The sequence below is a fragment of the Cyclopterus lumpus genome, chromosome 1 (assembly GCF_009769545.1).
Source record: "Cyclopterus lumpus isolate fCycLum1 chromosome 1, fCycLum1.pri, whole genome shotgun sequence".
NCBI lineage: Eukaryota > Metazoa > Chordata > Actinopteri > Perciformes > Cyclopteridae > Cyclopterus > Cyclopterus lumpus.
In genome coordinates, this window is record NC_046966.1 from 20,678,648 (window position 1) to 20,698,715 (window position 20,068).

Genomic DNA, 20,068 nt, shown 5'->3' on the forward strand with positions numbered 1-20,068 from the left:
AACAGTGATCCAGCAAAACAAAGACAAAATATAAAAAGTGCCTAGCTGCAGTTTTCTCAGCTGGAACTGCCACACCCACAGGAGGCTAACCTGAGCGTGTGTTCAATGTGTGTACCTGCCCAACCCGTCCTCAGTGTTCATGTGTTCGACATGGCCGAGTGTCAAAGCGCTCCTAGAGGGGGCTGCGCAGACATGTGATTACGTAACACTGAAATGATGCATACACATTGCATGCAAGGTATGTGCAAAGTTTAATTAAGGTAAACAAATATTTCTTTAAAATATATATATATATATGCGTAAAAGTCCTGCTTTCAAAACCCCACTATTGTAAAAGTCTTGTGAGCCATTTGTTCTTTAAAACCTCAAATACTCCATTAGAACTAAAGGTCCTGAAAAGTACAGTATTATTTTCAGCTAAATGTACTTTAAGTGTCGAAAAAGTAAAAGTTGTCCTTACGCAGAATGACTTCTTTCAAAGTGTAAGTGTAGAATATTAGTAGCGTATATGTTTGTATATGTAAAAGGTGACAAAGTACATTTTACTGATGTACTGATATATGAATTCTGCTACTTTATACTTCTACTTTAGTACATTTCAGATGAAAATATTGTACTTTTTGTTACAACTAGTAACATCCTGGCTTCACCCAACGTCAGCTGGGATCAACTCCTGCGACCATGAATAAGATAAATGGTTAAAGATGATGGAGGGATGGATAGTAACTATAAATATATCACACTTATATACATAGTTACTAGGATCATTTGACAAAAAAAGCATGATATTCTAATAGCGTTTACCGTTGGTACTTTAAGTATATTTGTATGTTCTTACTATAGCCCTTTTTGTGGGGGACTTACACTTGTAACAAAGTATTTATACACTTTTTTTTGACAGTAGAAATATATAAGTTTGAGTAAAACGTACAATATATCCTTCTGAAATGTTGTGGAGTATAAGAATAAAGTATAATGGAAAGTATGTCAAAAGTGTCCTTTATTAATGGTAGTAGGTGGAAATACTCAAGGAGCATTAGCATTATAGTAATGTATATATATAATACAGGCATCTCATGTGTATTTGAGTAAAAAGTAACTATACTAAGTGTCAAAAAGTGTAATATTTTCCGTGTCAGTAACTTCCCACCCTTGTAGGGTACATTATACTTTTAATTTGTATTAATTGTTTTGCTCAACTTGTTTTGTTTTACCTTCAGAAACAGACACGGTAAAAGTCGCAGGTGTCGGTGCTTGTCTGTCCACCCCGTCCACTGTGTTTGAGCGGGCGGGGAGGGACAGAGGAGAGGAAGGGAAGGAAGGAAGGAAGGAAGGAATGAGTGGAGGAGGGAGGGAGGGAGCTGCTGCGGCTGCTGCTGCTGCTGCTGGGTGAGAGAGAGAGAGAGAGAAAAAAACTAACACAGCGAAAACACAAGGTAGCTGCTAGCTGAGAGGGCAGCATGGCGGGGCTTCAGGACTTCCAACCAGGCAGCCACTGTCACAGGAAAACGTGGATCAATATACTACTCGGAATACTTCAATTACTTTTACCCTGCGTCCAGCACGGAGGGGCTCAGCTGCAAGGTTTGGGTTCACCTTTTTTATTTTGTCCTGCTTTCGAGGAGGAGGAGGAGGGGGGGTGGGGGTGTAACGTTAACGCGACCGTTGCAACAAAAACCGTTAAAACCGTTCATGTATTCACACTGACTTGACAGCGACTTAACAGTTTGTTATTTAAAAAGGACGAAAAAAAAAAATGTAATAATTAATTTTCAAGTAGCGAGAAAAGCATATTTTGATTTTTTTCTTTTTTTTTTTTGGGGGGAGAGCTAATATTTTTTGTCAGCTTGCTAGTTCATGCTAGCTCCCGGTTCCCCCTTTTTTTTTTTTTGCAGTTTTTTTTGGTGAAAACACTCGTTCGGGCGCCAGAGACGTTTTACCGGGGACTTTAAACGGTTCCCGCCGCCTCCTGCGATAAAGCGACATGTTGTTGTCCGCTCGGTTCACTGGACTGCAGCGGCGAGATGTTGCCCGAGAGCCCGTTAGCCGCGCGGCTAAGCTAAATGAAAGCTAGCTCCAGCCTTTTGTGAGCCCGAGTCCATTTCCTCACTTGTCTGTGTGATTATCGTCCGCTTCAGTGTATTCATGTGTTACAACCCGGAGTGAAACAAATAAACAAGAGACTGTGTGTGGTGTGTGTGTGTGTGTGTGTGTGCTGGGGGGGGGGGGGGGGGGGGGGGGGGGGGGGGGGGGGGGGGGGGGGGGGGGGGGGGGGGGGGGGGGGGGGGGGGATGGTGGTGGTGCATTTGCAAGCGTTTTTTCTTCTTCTCCTCTTCCTCCCCAATGTTGCACAGTTTTTCAACCCAACATCACATTGAACACATTTTGTATTTCTTGCTCCCACAAAGCCATGAGTCAGATGTCCACCAACGTGGTCGAGGTCTGGCAAGCAGAGGACGCAGATCCCTTAGTCCATCTTCAGGTAATCATCGTTTTATTTCGTTTTTTTGTATGCGTGTGTGTGTGTGTGTGTGTGTGTGTGTGTGTGTGTGTGTGTGTGTGTGTGTGTGTGTGTGTGTGTGGAGAAGGAGGATTTATGTATAAAAACACACAGTGTCGGCTCAACAAATACAACTGCAGCCAGATGCACGAGCACGTGTGGGTAGTGCGTCCCCCATTGTGTTTTGGCTCCACTTTGGCAGCCACTGCAGCTGTGCATATTGCCTTCATTTACATGGGGGGGGGGGGGGATATCAGTAAATATACATCGCAGTGTGGTTGTACTATTGTGCACATGTTGTAGTTGTCGAACTAGTTTACACTCTTGTGAAGTAAAAAACTAGAGCGGGAGGCCACCTGCCATGTGGCTCCTCCTTATTTTCTTTGGTACATAGTGTCCATTGTAGGGTTCAGTCAGTACAACACTGAGCGCGTGTTGGACCAGGAGGTCTTTTGGTACTACTTGGCAGTTCTTTCCTGCACGCTACTTGTACAATTATTTCCTCCTTTATCTTTCATGTCATGCTTTTTTGTTGTGTTTTTATTAAAAAAAACATATATATTAGGATATGTTACAATTTTGCTGAACTTTTTCAGGTAGGCAGCTGTGAGGGTTACATAATCATGGAGCAAGACAGACACAAACAGCTCAGTGCTTACTGATAGCCTGTCATGAGGTCACCAGCACCAGCTGACAGTCGTGTTATACCTGAGGGGGGTGTGGCATTGTTTGCAGTCGATTGTAAACAAAGGTGAACAACTTTTATAATTAGGCTACTTTAAAAAAAAAAAAGAAGTTAAACCAATATTATGCTCGTTATTCCAAAGTAGCTTTGATTTTAAAGTTGTTTTTTTTTTGTGATGAATGGTAGGCTTTTTAAAAGAAGATAGAAATGTATAAAATAAATAAAAATCTTTTTTGTGATTTTCGTTTGCTAATGTTTCGCCCAGGTTTTTTTTTGAAACACTCATTTTGCAATCTGCAGTAATTACCGTCAGACATGCCCAGACCAGAGAGGACAGACACATCCTTAAATTCAACATTGAGGATCCTTCTTATTTGTTGGCTTGATTTAAAACAGCAAGATAGTTTAAATAAAGGGGATTATGACAGTGTCTGGGCATGTTTCCCCCCCCACCCCTCCCAACTAATTTCTGTTGATTTGATAGATGGCATAATTGTTGACATTGTGTGGTATTATGTTTAGATAGGCAGTGGTGAATGGCGTAATCGTCTGTTACATGGGCTGTGTGAAATAGAGCATGACATGGATGTCTTTTATCTGCATCCCAGTGCTGCTGGTCAGCTGGATAAGTAGGGTACTGTAAGTTGCTGCAGGCCCGCTGAAGTGGTGAGGCAGGAGGCAGTTACAGTGTCACAGTATGCCACGGGGGATGGTATCTGATTGTATTGGCTGTGAGTCTACACGGGTGAACTCCAGTCGCTTAGTGATTGTTGGATCACTGTAGTTCAGGTTTTCATCTCTTTCTTCCGCATATGTGAGCACCCTGTCTTGTATACAGGGCCCTTGCATTGGGTTTCCAGTCCCTGCTTTGACTTTAAAGTCCCCGCAGCTAGAATCCAATTAATTTTCAAATGGTGCTTGCTTTTGAATATTCCTTGTGCTTTAATGGCTCACCTGCGGCAACAGCAGGCGTCCTGTCATTGTTGTGCTCGATCAGCCGGACAATCTGTTTTTGTCTCATTCACTTAGAGGCCGTCGCCATGCCAAGCGTTGAAGCTGCTGGTGGCATTGTTGGACATGATGCAGAATAACACAAGCATAGATGCGTTGGAACTTTTTCGAGCCGCTATCCGTAACTTTTGACATGTTTAGACATCAGATGTGTGACTATGGATAGAATAATATATATGTTTTTATATTGCAGTATATATATGATTAAGTAAATGATCCTTACTTTAGATGCTGTTAATAGATCACAACTATAAATAAAGTGTCAGTTTTTGTCTAATTCAGCAAATGGATTGATACATCCTATAACATTTTTTTTTTGTAAATCCAACTTTTCCATTAACCAGTCCTGATCTTTTGATTTGTATCATTTTCTGCGATGGCTTAATTTAACCAATGCCATTTAAGGGGTTAGCTTCTGCCTTTTGTATAAACAAGCTCATCCTTTCTGGTTGACAAATCAGTATCATCATGAAGTCATGATGAAGCCAAAGCGCCCCAGTTGGTTCCTATGGAAACTGTATGTTCTGCATTTGAAGAGACCAAAGCTTATATCTCTGTAGACCGTGGTATGGTGCACATAACCTACTGCTCTGTGGTTAGCCGTGTTCGTACTGTTGTAATAGGTTAGGGGGTTTCATGCAGTCTTGCTGGTGGGTGTATTTTGTAATGTTCTGCTGTGTTTGAAAGGTTTTCCTCATTTTGCAGACTGGCCTCATTATGAAACCGTGGATAAGATTACAAATATCGCACAAATCAGGGTTTGAAGACGCGTCATTGCGGAGTCACAATGTCAGTCATTCAGTTGTCAATAATAACAATGATGCTGTGGTAGTTCTTATATACTATAAGTGGTGTATATTTTTTTAAATACAAGTGGCAAGTGTATTTAATAAGAGAAGAAAAAGATGTGCACGGGTGTTTTAAAACTGTCCTGGAGATGTGAGAGAATTGTATTTATATTGCTGCATCACAAGTTGTTTGTGTAGTCACTGATCTCCAGTCAGTTATCCTCAATGCACAGGGGGAGATCATGGACACCAAAATGGATGTTTTTATTCTGAGATCTACAATACACTGCTTGCTGTCTAAACTCTGGAGTTCGGATGGAAAAGATGAAATGGCGGTTTGGTTTCCCAAGGCTTGTTTACGTTTTCTGTTTGGATTCCCTGGTTTATTTTCAGTGAAATCAGAATTTATGCAAAATAATTGAATAAATTGACATTTCAAAAAATAAAATGCAGATGCACAGTAGTGTGTATCAGAACAGTTGGGGGGGATCAACATGCATCCATCCTTTTTCCTTATGAAAATCATCTTAGTAGTCAAAAGGCAGTTTGCCCCACCAGTAGACTTGCAACCCACAGAGCCCTCTTGATGTTCATCTTTCTAGGCCACCACGTGAACGTAGAATAAATAGGTTGCGGTTTGGACCGTATTGACTAAAAGTGTGTTTTTATTTCCGTTTCAGGTGGAGAAGGAACGAAGAAAAGATGTTCTTCCACTAGAAGAAGGGTAAGCGTTCTTTCTAGTTTCTACATCTTCTGTGGTGAAAGCGTTCAACAGATTCTCCTGTAAAGCATTACACATTCATTGCAGCAACCCAAGATGAAAAGGTGTCGTAAAAAAAGTCAAACCTCACTTTGTTAGTTCAAATATTGGTCGGAGAAAGTCACACATGCATCCAGCCGTTTCAAAAAGAATATTTAAGAGTCGTATGGAGTTAATTAAAGGTTTCCACCTGTTCATGGGTGGCACATGGGGTCGGAATATGTAGAGACATTTCCACCAAGCCACATAATTACCAACAAACCCCAAACCAGGATGCAGATTGCATCATACTGTGTTCTCGTGTCTGGTGTAGACTAGAATTATACCGTAAGACACAGAATGAAAGCAGGGCTGTGGCGTGGGCTTATGTCTCTATTACAGACGAGACGTTTTAATTCAAGGTGAACATATTCAACAAACTACAACTCGTAGCAGAGCTCCGTTAAGCGCCTTATTTGATTATGCACAGTTAAACTGTAGCTGTGGGGTGGCACGTTTTGGGTGTTCACACAGACAAACGGTGAGGTGCAGTTTCAGTTTAATGGGACTGAAAGCTTTCTAAAAAGGCTTTTAAAAGTCCTCCCGTGTGTGTGTGTGTGTGTGTGTAGGGAGAGAGTTTTGGGGGCGTGTGTTCGAGAGGCACAGGACCAAATTCCTGACTAATTTTAGAACTCCTTGAAAGAAAAAGGAGCGTAGGCTGTTCCTCTCCCAGCTGTTTTTGTTCCAGCAGAATAATTGTTTCGGAAAATAGACGTTTTGCAGCAAAACAAGAAAAAGTCATGGTGGTATTTAGTAAACGCTTGTTCAGAAACAGTGACCTTTTTAGGATTGTTTATCCATTGTTAAATGTGTTTTTTTTCCTGCTCCTCGTTTATCTTCTTTTTTTTTAAAGGCGCAGTGTGTGTGTGTTACGAGCTTCCACGTTCTTTGCTCACACACTGCGGTTACAGGTGATCACGGCGTCCCGACCGATTGCCGTTGACGCAAAAAACGTTGCGCCCACCTTCCAGTTCCCCCGACTGATGAACCCTGTCTGCACTTTTGAAGTTGTTTGCCGTAAGCCGCCATGTTGAGAGGCAATAGAAATGCTCCCAATCTCGTTGTGCAGCTTTCTCACAAATACCAGTATTAATGACTTGTTGTTGGTATGGCTGTGCTTGATTTTAATGGCATCTTACTACGTTGTTGTGCGATACACAATGTGAAAACCATGGTGTCGTATAACCCAACATGATGGTATCGCGCCGTTGCAATAGTAGGAAATTACTTCGATGCCCAAATTACAAGACGAGTGCTCGTGCAGCCGGACAAAACAACGTCATCCGCTCCTGCAGCCGCTTGTAAGAACTCCAAGACTCAATAAGTCTGAACAAGTCTGAATAAAATGATGGATCATCTACATTTTTGGCTTGGGTGCAGCGTTTAATGTGTTTTACTAGCCAGGTAGGATTTAAATGAATGTGATATGAAGTTGTGTTATTATTGGAAATGTAGAATTCTAGAGCTTGAACCATATCACAGAACAAAAGGGAGATTTTATTTATTATTTTTTTTACATGTATCTCTTGTTATTTCCCCAACTTCATGAAAGGGCAATACTAATTGCCAGAGTTCTCCTCCTGAAGTGGCAACGCTTTCAGTGTTGATGTGAAGTTCATCTGGGTCACATGCGGCCAACTGTTGCTGAACATTGTGGGAATACGGCTATTTTTAAGTCTAGGGAGGTGAGAAGCAAAGGAGGCTTCGTAGTGCTGGTTGACCTCAAGACCTGCCGAGCTGTGGGCTGTGAGGCGCCTCCTGCGAGGGTTATCAGGCACTTGACAGGCTTGCCATCACTCTCGCCCAGCCTAAAAAGCAAAGCCGATACAGAGATTAATGACCCCCCCCCCCCCCCCCCCCCGTCTGAGTCCAGTCTTCTGTCAAAATGGCTTAGCGCCACGTTTCTTTTGAGCTCTTTATTATTATTTTTTTACTTTACTCTCAGCCACAATATTTTTCTTGCTCCACCATTCTGTTGATTTTTAAAGAATATCTTCCTGACGCACACACCTCTTTACTGCAGTTTGGGTTTAATACTGTGGCCCATAATTCCACAGTTCCTCTTATTGTTTCCTTGTCTCCTCCTCCCGAAAACGCTTGTGGAACCAGTTGACCTTAACTCTCTTGCGGCCCTAACCTCTCCCCCGGACCACGGCTGAGGTCACTGCTAACATTGACTTTATTTGAGTTAGATCCAGGGGATCAAATGGCGCCAAACATAACTTGTTATGTTTGTGCTGTGGACAGAACCCCCGTTGGACCACAGCTCAGTGGCGTGCTTGTTCCGAGTCGAACATTTTCAGAAAGCCCAGCTGCTTTCTGGGACAACCGAGTTAGAAATACATCCCCTCCCCCCCAAGGTAAATGCCCTCTTCTGCCCTTTTTTTTTTTTAAAAAGAAGCACATCGGAACCTGACACTGGATATTGAAATCTAGTTGTGCACCTGCATTAAGCAGCGTGTGTATATTGGATGCCGTCTTTATATTTCGGATCATCATCGTAATGTGCTTTTTTATTGAGACAAGTAGCGCTGTGGTTGTTGAAACTGCTGACCTGTTTAGAGTTCAAACGTTGCCAGGTCTGCAAATATCAACTGTCTGCAGAGGCAGACGACCTCACTCGCCCTTCACACAAAATGTTTTACTGTTTGACAAGTTATGAATTAACAAACGGCTAGAATTGCAGAGACCTTGAGAGAGATCGATTAACTTGTGTAATAGAAAAGACGGTGTCCCTCTTATCAAGCCAAACACCACTCCCAGCCTATTTGTTCTCCGCGTTGTAGAATTGCATTTCTTATCGTGGTGCTAAATTCACTTTGCTTGCACGGCGTGCTGGATTTGGCCGGACTCGCGTGTCGCACAAACAATCTAGTCGGGCTTCAAGTAAATGGCTTTGTGATCAATAAGCGAAACCAGATTGTTAATTCCACGAGGCAGTAAAGCAAGCGAAACACTGAACGCTCTCCTCCTGCCGTCCCTACGGTCTCGCTAGTTGGTTGACCACAGTGAAACATCGCATTGGCATCATAAAAGGAAAGTGAAAGGATTCTTCATCTTTTATTTCTTTCAGTTTTAATGGGAATAAGAGCAAAATGGCATGCTTTTTATTTATTTATTTCTGCCGACTCATCGGCTGCCGCTCAGAAAGTGAGCTTTGGCACAGGTGGCGAGTTAACTATGTACGTATAGTTGGATGTAAATACAACCAGCAAACTGTTCGCCGTTTTTTAACTTTCCCCTGCAGAAATAAACCCTCGTCTGAAATCCACACCGCCACTAATTCAAGTCTTCACCAGTGGTAGTTTACAGAACCTCGCATCATTTATTGGGCTTGACGGAGGTCAAATTTGTAATTTTGTCTCTCCGCTGTAGACTATAAACACTGTCCTGTAAAGCACTAACCACATTAACCGAAACACAAGACGCATGTCTGTACAACACTCTCAGACCTTCCTGTAAACTGTGGCTGTCCCCATCGTTAACAGATTGAACTGAGATCAGTCTGATATCCTGCACATTGACTTCACACTGTGGGAACGTCTGCACTGGGCTAGCTTTTAGCAGTTCTGTCAACTGGTATCAAGCTGGAGTCAGTTTTATAATGTATGCAAACAAAGGTTATTGTATGTAAGGATGTTTTATTTGAGGGAATAAGATGGATAAACCGCAACAAATATTGTAAATAAGATTTGCAAATTGGATTTCTGCCCATTCAGAACATTGTATGATCGTGTGCACGCGACTCTCCCGTGTTGTGTGCGCTTTGTTAAAGCTTCTGTATTTGACATCTAGAGCATTAATGTAACATAAAACAACAATTTACTCTGTAAAGACTTAGTGGAGTAACGGCTACTCTTAGTGTGTTGTAATCCGAGCTCCGTCGTGCCTCGTAAACGTAGCCGACCCGGCCGCACATACCTTTTCTTTTTTTTTAGTGCACGTGAACGCAGCACTGCTGTCACCCACATTTAGAGTCTCGCAAATCCCACAGCTGCTTCCTCCGAGTTACTAGGAATGGCTCTTTTGGGACGTGTCTCGGCAGCGCGGGAGAGAGTGTGTTGGAAATTGTTTTTATTCGTGGTAGAAACTGTTAAAAACGCTCCATGAGAAACAAAAGGTACAGCTGATTTTCAAATCAAAAATAAATAAGCAAAACGAACATGTCAGTTGGATATGTCAAAGTAGGGTGGAAGAACGCATATTTCATCAATTAGTTGTGTTGTGTCAAGCGAGTTGCCTTAGGTCTTGACGAAATTCTTTATTGCTGATGTTCACGCGTGTTTTGAAATCATGCAGGACGAGGCCTGCACAGCTCGCATATCGTGTTACCAAACGCACAACAGAAGTTCTGTGTGAAGATCTAGTCTAATGAGAGAAACGTGTTGCACTTTAAGTGTAATTTGTTATCTAGTTGATTTAGAACATACTATTTAAAAGCAATGATACTTCGATCCAGACCTAGAAGTCGATCCAGACCTAGAAGTCGATGCCGACGGTCCTAATAACTTAAGTTTCTCACATGATATATTTATAATAGTTGGCAACAGAATCTCAGTTTTTGGGAACGTGTTACATCTGTCAGTCTTGATTTAAAACAATTTCACCGAAGTTTATTTTAATTTTCTTTTTCAAACCGAACAATAGAACAGACAAACCAGCTATTTGATGAATGCCAACATGTCATTTAAATAGCGATGTCGTTGCTGAAGAACACGTCGGTGGACCAACCGGTTGGTGCGCTTAGCAAATATTTGTATCATCCGTCAATGCCAAACTTTTATCATTAACTTTTCTTTGTGATAGTTTAGTGTCTTTTTTTTTCAATTTCAGCTGCTTGATATTTGTATTGATATTTCTTTCATTTTGCAATAGATTGTCTATTTTCTGGGCTGTTGTGGAGCAATTTAAAGATGTAGGCTCTGAGTAATATAATTAAATAAAACTCAAAAGAGCATATTGAATCCTGTGAAGCACAAGGGGGAAAAACCTCCAGAAAAATGATCCCCATGAACTCTTGATCTGAACTCCTTCAACTTGCTTTCGTCTGTTGGTCAACAGCTGTCTGAGTCTTCTGTCAACTGGGTCCAGTCTTGCTTTCACGCACGCACGCACACACACAGACACACACACGCGCACACGCACAACCTCGAATCAGCTGCTGCTTCACGGCACCCATTCCTAGAGCTCATTAGCACAGGATGTCACACACGTAGTCGCCAATAAAACACCGTGGAGCTCCAAAAGTAGCTGCTGGAGAAACGTTGGAGAGTAGTTTCCTGTTTTAACCCTGACTTGTGGTTGGTTGCTTGTATTTAGCGTTTCTTATATCTTGTGCACGGCAACGCAGATTGTATATGCACCTGCTACATTGTGGGAAGTACTTTTATATGACATTGATATCTGCCTGTTGTGGGTTAAGTACATTCAACTCATTAAAAAAGAACCCCTTTCTCAATCTGCATGGTTTTCTGCAGTCTCCCCCGTGTGCTGTTTATAGCGCACGGCGCCTGTGTTGTGGGATCTCCATGTAAAGATATTGTCTCGCTCCGGGTTGAGTTTGAAGAAGTCCAGCGATGTCACGTCTTTGGCTGCAGCTCTAAATCTTCCCGAAAACCAGTCCAACCATTTCCAAGCTTGAACAGATGCCACAGAGACGATACGGGGACGTTGAGGGTTTGGCGGTCCCACAGGGGTCCCCATGCAGCATGAACTGAGACGCCAGCTTGTGCAGCTCTGGTTCCCCTCCGCGGGTCAGACATGTCTGCCCTAAAGCTCTGATCGATGTTGTCAACAGTCCGGAGCAGCAGGGTGCCGGCATGTCTCAATCCCCTCATCTGGCCCTCATTACTCATGCGTACGGTAGAACATGTAGAATGGCTGACAGTATTTTTGCTGTGGGTGATTATGTAACATTTAAACTGATGGTATCTAATTTCTGTGCTTTCTTGATCATAGTCCCTTTTGTTAGGCAGCCAAGTTAGTGGTTTGAGAAGCGTCCTGGGGCAGTTTTAGTTTTGTCTGTGACATGTCGCATGCTGTGTTGGTCACATTGTGTTCTTGTCTTAAGTATATTAAATATTGAAAACAGAGGATTCTTGTATAACGAATACTGCCCTTTTTTCTTTTCTTCCCCTCCACCAGCTCCCCTCTATATACACAGGAGAGTGGGAGGCCGTTGCATTTTCAGCCCCCAGCGTTGGAGTTCGGGACGCAGTAAGTAATGTTCTCACTTCCTAGTTTTAATGTGACCTGCCTCAACAAGCATAGTCCATTTCGCTCTGAAAATGGTGAAACCCTTTTATCGTATGCCCAATAACAAAATGTGCTTTGTTTCACCGTCTCTGGTCTTGAGTGATGTGGAAAAATGCCACCGAGTTTAAAATAAGACTGGCGTCATAGCCAGGGACCTGTTGCTGTGATGAATGTTACAGAAAGGGAAGATTTCATAAAGCAAGGGGCCCTTCAACCTCCAAAGAACAGACAGGATATCCAAGTTTGGCAGTAAGCGGCCTTTCCCAGCATCCAGACGCATACTGGAGAGGGTTGACCTCAGTCGGAAGGGTTAACAACTTCACTGTTTGCCACCGTACTGCCAAAACAGAGCGAATATCAGAGTGCTGTGGTTGGACTGCAGTTCCCATTGCCAGTCACAAGGAGCTCCTAGTTTGTCTCATTCATTTGGAATGTAGAAAGCAGGCAATTCACCAAAAAAAACCTAATTTTACTGGATACATGTTGTTGAGACCTTAATGCAGCTTCAGGAAATTTGCAGTTGAGCTCAAAACAGGAATATTAATACAAAGTATGTGGTTTCCTTGTTGCCGTGCCTACGGGAACAGCCTTAATTATACTATTCAATTACACCAGATGTATAGAGTGGTAAGTATATAATACGTGTAACTCTGAAGATCTGACTTAAGATCATGTATTGGATTTATTAGAAAAAATAGATAATGGAAATAAAATAACTGGATATTATAAGATCTACAGTGATACAGCGGATGTAAGTAACTAAGCAAAACTAAATAAACCTGTATGAAAGGCACAGTTAACCACTCTGCCTGTCTACAGGCTTGCTGGTGTTTTTTTTATGTCTTTATGTTTTACAGACAATATCTGCAGCAGACGGCATTGTGATGTGGTTAAGAAGACATCCTGTTTTCCAATGTCCAAAACTGTGTTTGTGCTTATGAGGCAGAAGCAATGCAGTTTCATCAACACTGCACACTTGAGACCACATTGATGGTTAAATAAAAGTAGAAAATATAGGTTGGACCGCTCTGATCTAAGATCTACGGCCAGCTCTCTATTCTGGTGAGCCTGCGTTTCCGTGGTTTAAAGTGAAAGTAAGGTCAAACTCTCACAAGACAAACAGGAAGTGGAAGACGCATCAGTTGAGGCACCTCAAAAGGAAATGTCGAGAACGCGTAATGATATGTTGTCAACCTGAAATCGCAACAAATTACTTACATTTAAAGGTTCTCAAATTAAAAGCTGACATTTGCACTTCTATTTCTATTGTTTAACATTATTACACTCTACAGTGTGCAATTTAGATTGTGTGGTTAACGTGCTACAGATCTCCCAATGGAACTGACTCCTTAGATCTATATAATCTTTGAGATTATAACTTCTATAAAACACCCTTCGTGACTCTGGGCAGTCGTTTGTATTGTTATATATTCCCCGCGTGCAAAAACACAGCACTTTTGAAAAATAATAAAATATACTTCCAAGGTGAGTGGGAGGCCCTTAGCGGGGGAGAGAGGCTGTTACTGTTGAATTAGTATCTGATGTTGATTTTATTCTTACATACTCTTAGCTGGTTATGTACCCGCCTCAATGTAATACTGGTGTCTCTAAAGACTGCACCGGAACACTGCTTTGCCGTTTGTCTCTTTTGAAATGCTCGGCCCAGACGGAGCAGGTATTGTTGATCGTATTGGCAGTTAGTCGCTTCAGTGTTAAATGAACGCTGTCGATACTCCAAAGCGGCGCTGACTTGACATTTGCAGTCTGGACTAGAGGGTTTAGTTTGGGTGTCACCAGCCCAAATATGTTGAGAGGTGACATGTCGCTGTAAAAGATGATAGCAGCAATGACCAAACCCAGAGAGCTAATCTGCCTCCCGTATGTCCTTATTTGTATATGTGTTTTTACTTCTTGCACTGGAGCCTTTCTCTGACTTTTTGTTGTTTGACAAAGAGCAAATGGCTGAATTTCCTCTTTAGCCTTTCATATATTGACAGAATGCAAAACACTAGTTATTGAGTGACTCATTGATGTAACGCAGAGACCGAATTACTTGGCTAATCTCAAACTTTTAAACACTGACACATCATGGATTTATGGTTTCTTTTAACATTTATTTAAATGCAAATATGCAAAAAAGAAAGTCTAGGATTCTACCTATCAACATATTAAATGCGACTTAAAGAATAAATATGTTGTTTACAGTCATTTCTGTGTTACATTAGGCCCTTAGTAAGATCAACATTCTTGATTGGTGTTTTATACATTACCGTGTTGAGCATCGTGACCATGTAAAATGAACAGTTTGTTACGAAATGGTGCATTTGTGTAAAATGAACAATAACCACCACAACTGCCGTCTCGACGCGCAGAAGAAGGATCGCACGCATTTTATATGCGCTGCTTAGATGCCCCATGAAATAAGCTAACCAATAGATGATTGTGTACATTCACAATACGCTTGCCGTGGTGCTCCGTGGGTAAAAGCTGCATTGAGAGCCCGTTATTTATGATCTGTCTTTACAGGCCGCTGGGGCTGCCGAGAGCTGAAACCATATATATACACAACCCCAGCCAGGAGGTTCCTGTGACACTGCTGTCGATGTTTACATCCAGCAGGCAGCTTTACATACCTTTCTATCACAGAAGAGTAAGTTTAAATGTATATTATATACATATATTGTGCCTTGGCCTTTTGTAGAAATGTCTAATATAAATTTGTATGTTTCCTCTCTGCTCTAGGTGATCCCGCCCAGAGGGAAGGCTTCTTTTAAACTAATTTTCCTCCCGTCTGAGGAGGGCAATGTAGAAAACACATTATTTATAAACACATCGGCCCATGGGCTACTGTCATACCAGGTCAGTTCCATTAATACATCTCCTGCTGTTTAGTCTCAGGTAACGTTCTGTTGGGATAATGTGGTGAAACGCCGCCTCGTGGTCCTTCTTCTCCTCGGCGGTCGTCTCCATACAGTATGGTGAAAGTTTACAACAACAATATCAACAACTTGAATCCCATCAGACTGTCATTCTTTGTTTGTTTTCATTTTCCATCCTGCATGCACATACTCGTAAACAAAGGAAGTCTAAAAACTCCATTGTTTATGGTAATTGTAAAAACTTGCTCTCAACATCGCATGATCAGGACCTGAAGAGCACGTCAATATTGTCAGAGGAAGATAACGTAGTAGACATTATGCAGAAAGCGTTTCACACAACGTTTAATTATGACAGTGTAAATGTTGTTGCTTTTACTTCACTATGTAGAAGACCCGTGTAGAATAATAGGAATACAGTCTGGAAATCTGCATTCTCATGCTTCAAGCTGCCGTATCCTCTTACGTGCACTTTAGTCCCCCGACTCTGCCTCGTTGTTGCACCATGGCTGCTTGTGCCACCGCGTCGTTTATCTATTCAGCTGTTAGCCAACAGCACTGCAACCCAAGTAAACAAGAACGAGATGTAGAGATTGACTCCAAATGCATTTGACAATGTGTATTTTGTTGTAGTTGCGAGTTTTGCCCATCTCGCGTTCAACCTGCACAACAGTGTTTCTCACACACGGCTTATAAATGGCAAGCGAACACGCCCAGACATGCAGACACTCCGTGCATGTCCTCCAACAGTGCCACTCCCTTCACGTGCCTTAAAGACATGGAAATGTTTTAGTCATTTGCCTGTTTTATTTATGTTGCCAACGAGAACGACGGCACTAAAATCCTGTGTGCATCTTTCTCAACACTCGTATATCTGTTGACTAATTGCAGAGTCATTATCTTTCCTTCCATTCTATTTTCTGTACGATTTTAAAATAAAGGCTCTATAAACTATGGTGATAGTTTTAGGGCCTATTGTTTGCCATTTATGCATTGTTCATCTTAAATGCAGGCCTGTTTATATCTTGAATACAGTTAATCTGGTTCTTCGTCACCCTACTTTGACATGCTAGTGTTACAGTGTGAAAACTAGATTTCTCCCACTCATGTCGCATGTGTTAGTTATTTTGTAATGTGCTTAACTTCACCCTCTTATTTGTTTTTTTCCTTAAGAAGTAGATGAAAACCAGTCAAATGTATTTGTTGTCCTTTCTGGTGCTACATTATTAGCAACTTACCTTCTTTTTCTTTATTTATAATCCCCACATAGTGAAGAACCACTAAACCACACTGCTACTTTGTTATGATGTGCACGGTGTTGAGAATCCTGTTTTCTAAACATGAACTGTTCCTTTTTCCAGGTATTTGGTGTGGGAGTGCACCAGGGTTCATTAAAGTCTGTCCAGAGAAAGGACAGTGTGCTAGTATTCCCTCACATCCAGAGCATTAAGCTGACCCAAACTCAGGTATGTATTTAAAGGTCTTTGTTTGCGCAGTCCATGCATGGTAGCGACTAACAGCTCATCATTGGAAACAGCTGATTTCCCTTTTCCTGCCGCCCTGATAAACAGACGCCTGCATACTAGCACACAGGGGCTTTGTGATGCACACTAACAAGCTCTCGCTGTCGTCAATCCACTGAATGTGTGTGCACTCAGCATTCAGGAAGTCATGCAAACAATCACTTTTTTTTTCCTTCTCTCTCTCGCCTGTAAATGTTTGTTTGTTCGAGTCTAAACACGAACTATCCATTTTAAAAATGACTCGTGTTTTAAAGCCATGCAAAAAAAAAAAAAAGACAAATTAGTGCACGTTTTTAGAAGCACTGAAAGTGTGTGTGAGTCCTCGCCTCCACAACAGGAAGTAGGGTTGGCAGTTGCAAAATGTCAGCTTGCAGGGAAACTGTAGCTGTCATAATCACTCACGCTGCTGCTTACGCCGAGTCTATTTTCATCTCATTAAGCTCCCCGTGTTTCTACATATTGTGAACAAAACGTCCTCCATCTTTACAGTGTATAATAATCATCAATGTGGTACACTTTCTTCAAGGCTTCACAGGCTTTGTCCGTTAGTAGGATAGTGTGTGTATATAATAGTGATCAAACTATATGCCTATTAGAAGCTGAGAAAAGAGGAAGTCCCTGCATTGGTATCCAGTTTAAGGGGAAATGAAAAGCTCATGCCAGTTTTGCTAGAACTAAATACTGATCAGCTGTTATAACCACGGATTATATCTAGAATAAATTGGCCGTATGCTGTTTGAGTTACTGGTTAAAAAGCATCCGAATCCCAAAGCACTCCACCGCTGCATATTTTTTGGGGGGGTCGAGCAAACAGAATTACTGTATTTTCTCTGGAAAGAAGAAAATTGCTTTTTGGTTTGAACCGCCATGTAACTCATGTCCTATTTTAGGTGCAGTCATGTACCTAAATACATTTATTTATTTTATTTATTTATTTATATATATATATATATATATATTAAAATTCAGCACATATTGCAGGAGTTGACATCCCTCGAGGGTTCAGTGGTCAGTGTTTGCAGACCCCGTAAGTCAGGACAGCCGTTACCGTTTCTTTAAATTTGTTCATTAAGTGACCAAACCAACCAAAGCGGCGTTGTTTCGTTCCATTGCTAGATTGTGTAGTGCACGGCTCGCACCACTAGAGTTCAGTCATGTGTGGCCTTGTAATAGCAGCTGATCATTGAAGGCCTTGTCTAAAATAGCAAAAGACACCCATCCAACTTGATGATGTTTCTGTGTCTTCTTTAACGCTTACATTGATCTTATGAAGCCCTGACGGTCTGTTGCGCTGTTTCTCCTGCAGGAAGATGCCTCCAACATCACCATACTGGGTCTACTCCTGGAGTGCAGCTTACCCAAGAGTGCGGTCAGCAATCCTCAGGTACTTATTCAAGACGTGTTCAAATACTCTGCTTTATTACTTGTGTCCTATACGATTTTGCATCCCAACAATGTCGCGTGAAAAATTCTTAAAATTACAACTACTCCTCTGGAAGAAGACAAAAGCCCATATTTATAATTTTCTAAAAATATCTCCAGTCACCTGCTTTACTGTAAAGTAAATTATCAGTGTTTGTGCACAAGCTTCCACATCACAAGTTGCACCCTGGACGTGATGTCGCGGAGGGGAACTATTTCACCTCGATACTTCGCAGTCTCGTAACAACAAGAATTGCATTAATTTCTCTGAATTATACTCGTTAATGAAACGCATTCTTCATTGTGTCGAGCAGTCGAAGCACGAGAAGGACGGGCATAGGGTCGACTTTGTGCAGAGGAGAGCATTTAATCAAATAATTTTCTGGACACCGTTTATGGCTTGTTCCTAGTTACTCCGCAGTGAGTGGTGAATCCATCTCACCGCTCTCGTCACGCCCTCTCCTCTGAGCAGAAGGCCAGCTAGTCTAAAACTTAAACAGACAGCCGGGGCTTGTCATCGGAGCGCCTTCTGTTTCCTCCAGGACCCCTTAGGAGGGTGACATCCCTTGCCAGACTTTTAATTGCTCTCTCTAGAGACGCTATGATTAACGCAGAGCTCCCGTATGATAGAAAAAGGCAACCTCACGATGGTGTCATAATCATACGAACTGAAATCATTCTGCCGTCATGTTGCGCGAGTGTCTCGGCTGTGACCTTTGGCTCGTAATCCAAGACATCGTTGTGGTATAATTGAGAACTGGAACTTTGGTCGGTGTCGATACCGCTCGCAGATTAAATGCAGGAAGTTAGCCGTAGGTTTCAAGGGGATTGGCGTCCTTGAGACCCCGGTGGCACCAGGCCGTCCTGTGCTGATAAGTCCACTGAGATGAGATGAGGATGTCAGTGAGATTTTCACTCTCCCAGTACTGACCTGTGAGCTTAACAGGGGGTTAGTCTCAGGGTGGGGGTGGGGGGGGCGTAAGTAAGTTACTGCTTGCTTGTTTCTGTCTGTCAATGCTCAGCAAGTATCTGGTTTCTCTGATGTCTTGCAAAACAAAAAGATTAATTCTTCTATCACTAATTGTTTTACTTTTTTTTTTTTTTATAATAATTTTTTTAATATAATTTCTTCTTTTGTCTCTTAAACATCCAATTTCTTATTGTTTTTTATTTCTCTTCTTTAATCGTGTTAGTTCCTGTTCCCATTTACTGAATATCTCAATTCTCAAATTGCTCCTCTTTGTTATCATGCCTGTCCTTCTGTTTGGTGCGTGACTGGTATGCGTTTCCTGTCCCGTCCCAGGGGTCCTGCCTCCAGAGCGAAGAGCGCCTCAGTCTGCAGATTAATCTGTCTGCGCATGGCGACCGGCCCACTGACCTGGACAAGCTCAAGCCTTATGTCATTGAGCACATTTTGGTGCTGCTGATGGCCCCCGCGGCTGGACAGGCTGCAGGAGGTGGGTTTGCCTGACCTGCCTGAGCCGATATCTGGATGCAAATTAGCAGTGGGAGCGTGCCAGTGTTGGTCAGCAGCGTCACTTGAGCAGACCACACAGCTTAATACTGACTGGCACTAGGGCATTGCTGCTTCTTACAAGGTGCAAGGGTTTCGCAGGGTTGTGCAACGAAATGCAGTTTGTCGTCAGATTGGTGACAAAAGAGGTTGAAATAGTATTTTGATGCTAGACTTAATGAGGCTCTGTTTTTTTCTTCTTTTTTTTTTCTTCTGTGTTTACTTCGACTCTGAGGGGACGAGATGAGATAATGTTGACGATTCTGCTGCTGTCGGATGAAAGAAATACAAGAAGACATCTGTTCCGCTTTCCTGGACTCTCTGTCCAGATTAACACGGAGACTAAAGATCGAGTGAAAGCGGCTGCATCGGTGTTCGAGCGCTGTCAATATTTTTGCCGCGATGTTCGGTCAGACGGGCTTTGTCTTTTTGTTATTGAACCACATCAGCCTACCAAATTTTGTGTTTCTCAGAACGTGTCACAGTTTTACAGACTAATTCTGTCAGCAGCAGATGGTGACTTGAATATATCGTCTCGTTGTAACTTCTCTTTTTTCCATGTGACTATGGAGGTCATTTTTTATTTGAACTTTTTGCTCAAGTAAAGCTGTTTCTGCCGAGTTCTCTTAATGACATATAAAGAATGTAAGGGAGACCTTTCCGTAGTAGCAAATGTAGATAACTTCAGGAATATAT

General features: G+C 42.1%; 1 protein-coding gene across 2 annotated transcripts in view; it reads left to right on the forward strand.

The window, feature by feature from the left end:
* Positions 1–1,224: 1,224 nt before the first annotated feature.
* tmem131l (transmembrane 131 like) overlaps positions 1,225–20,068 on the forward strand; it is a 30,060-nt gene continuing 11,216 nt past the window's right edge. The window contains exons 1-9 of one of the 2 annotated variants that reach the window (XM_034555957.1): positions 1,225–1,584; positions 2,409–2,482; positions 5,665–5,708; positions 11,928–11,999; positions 14,565–14,688; positions 14,781–14,897; positions 16,276–16,380; positions 17,744–17,821; positions 19,163–19,316. In XM_034555957.1, the coding sequence (XP_034411848.1) occupies positions 1,461–1,584; positions 2,409–2,482; positions 5,665–5,708; positions 11,928–11,999; positions 14,565–14,688; positions 14,781–14,897; positions 16,276–16,380; positions 17,744–17,821; positions 19,163–19,316 (892 nt within the window). In that variant the 5' untranslated portion in view covers positions 1,225–1,460. The remainder of the gene's footprint in view (positions 1,585–2,408; positions 2,483–5,664; positions 5,709–11,927; positions 12,000–14,564; positions 14,689–14,780; positions 14,898–16,275; positions 16,381–17,743; positions 17,822–19,162; positions 19,317–20,068) is intronic. The other variant, XM_034556032.1, reaches the window with a different exon arrangement.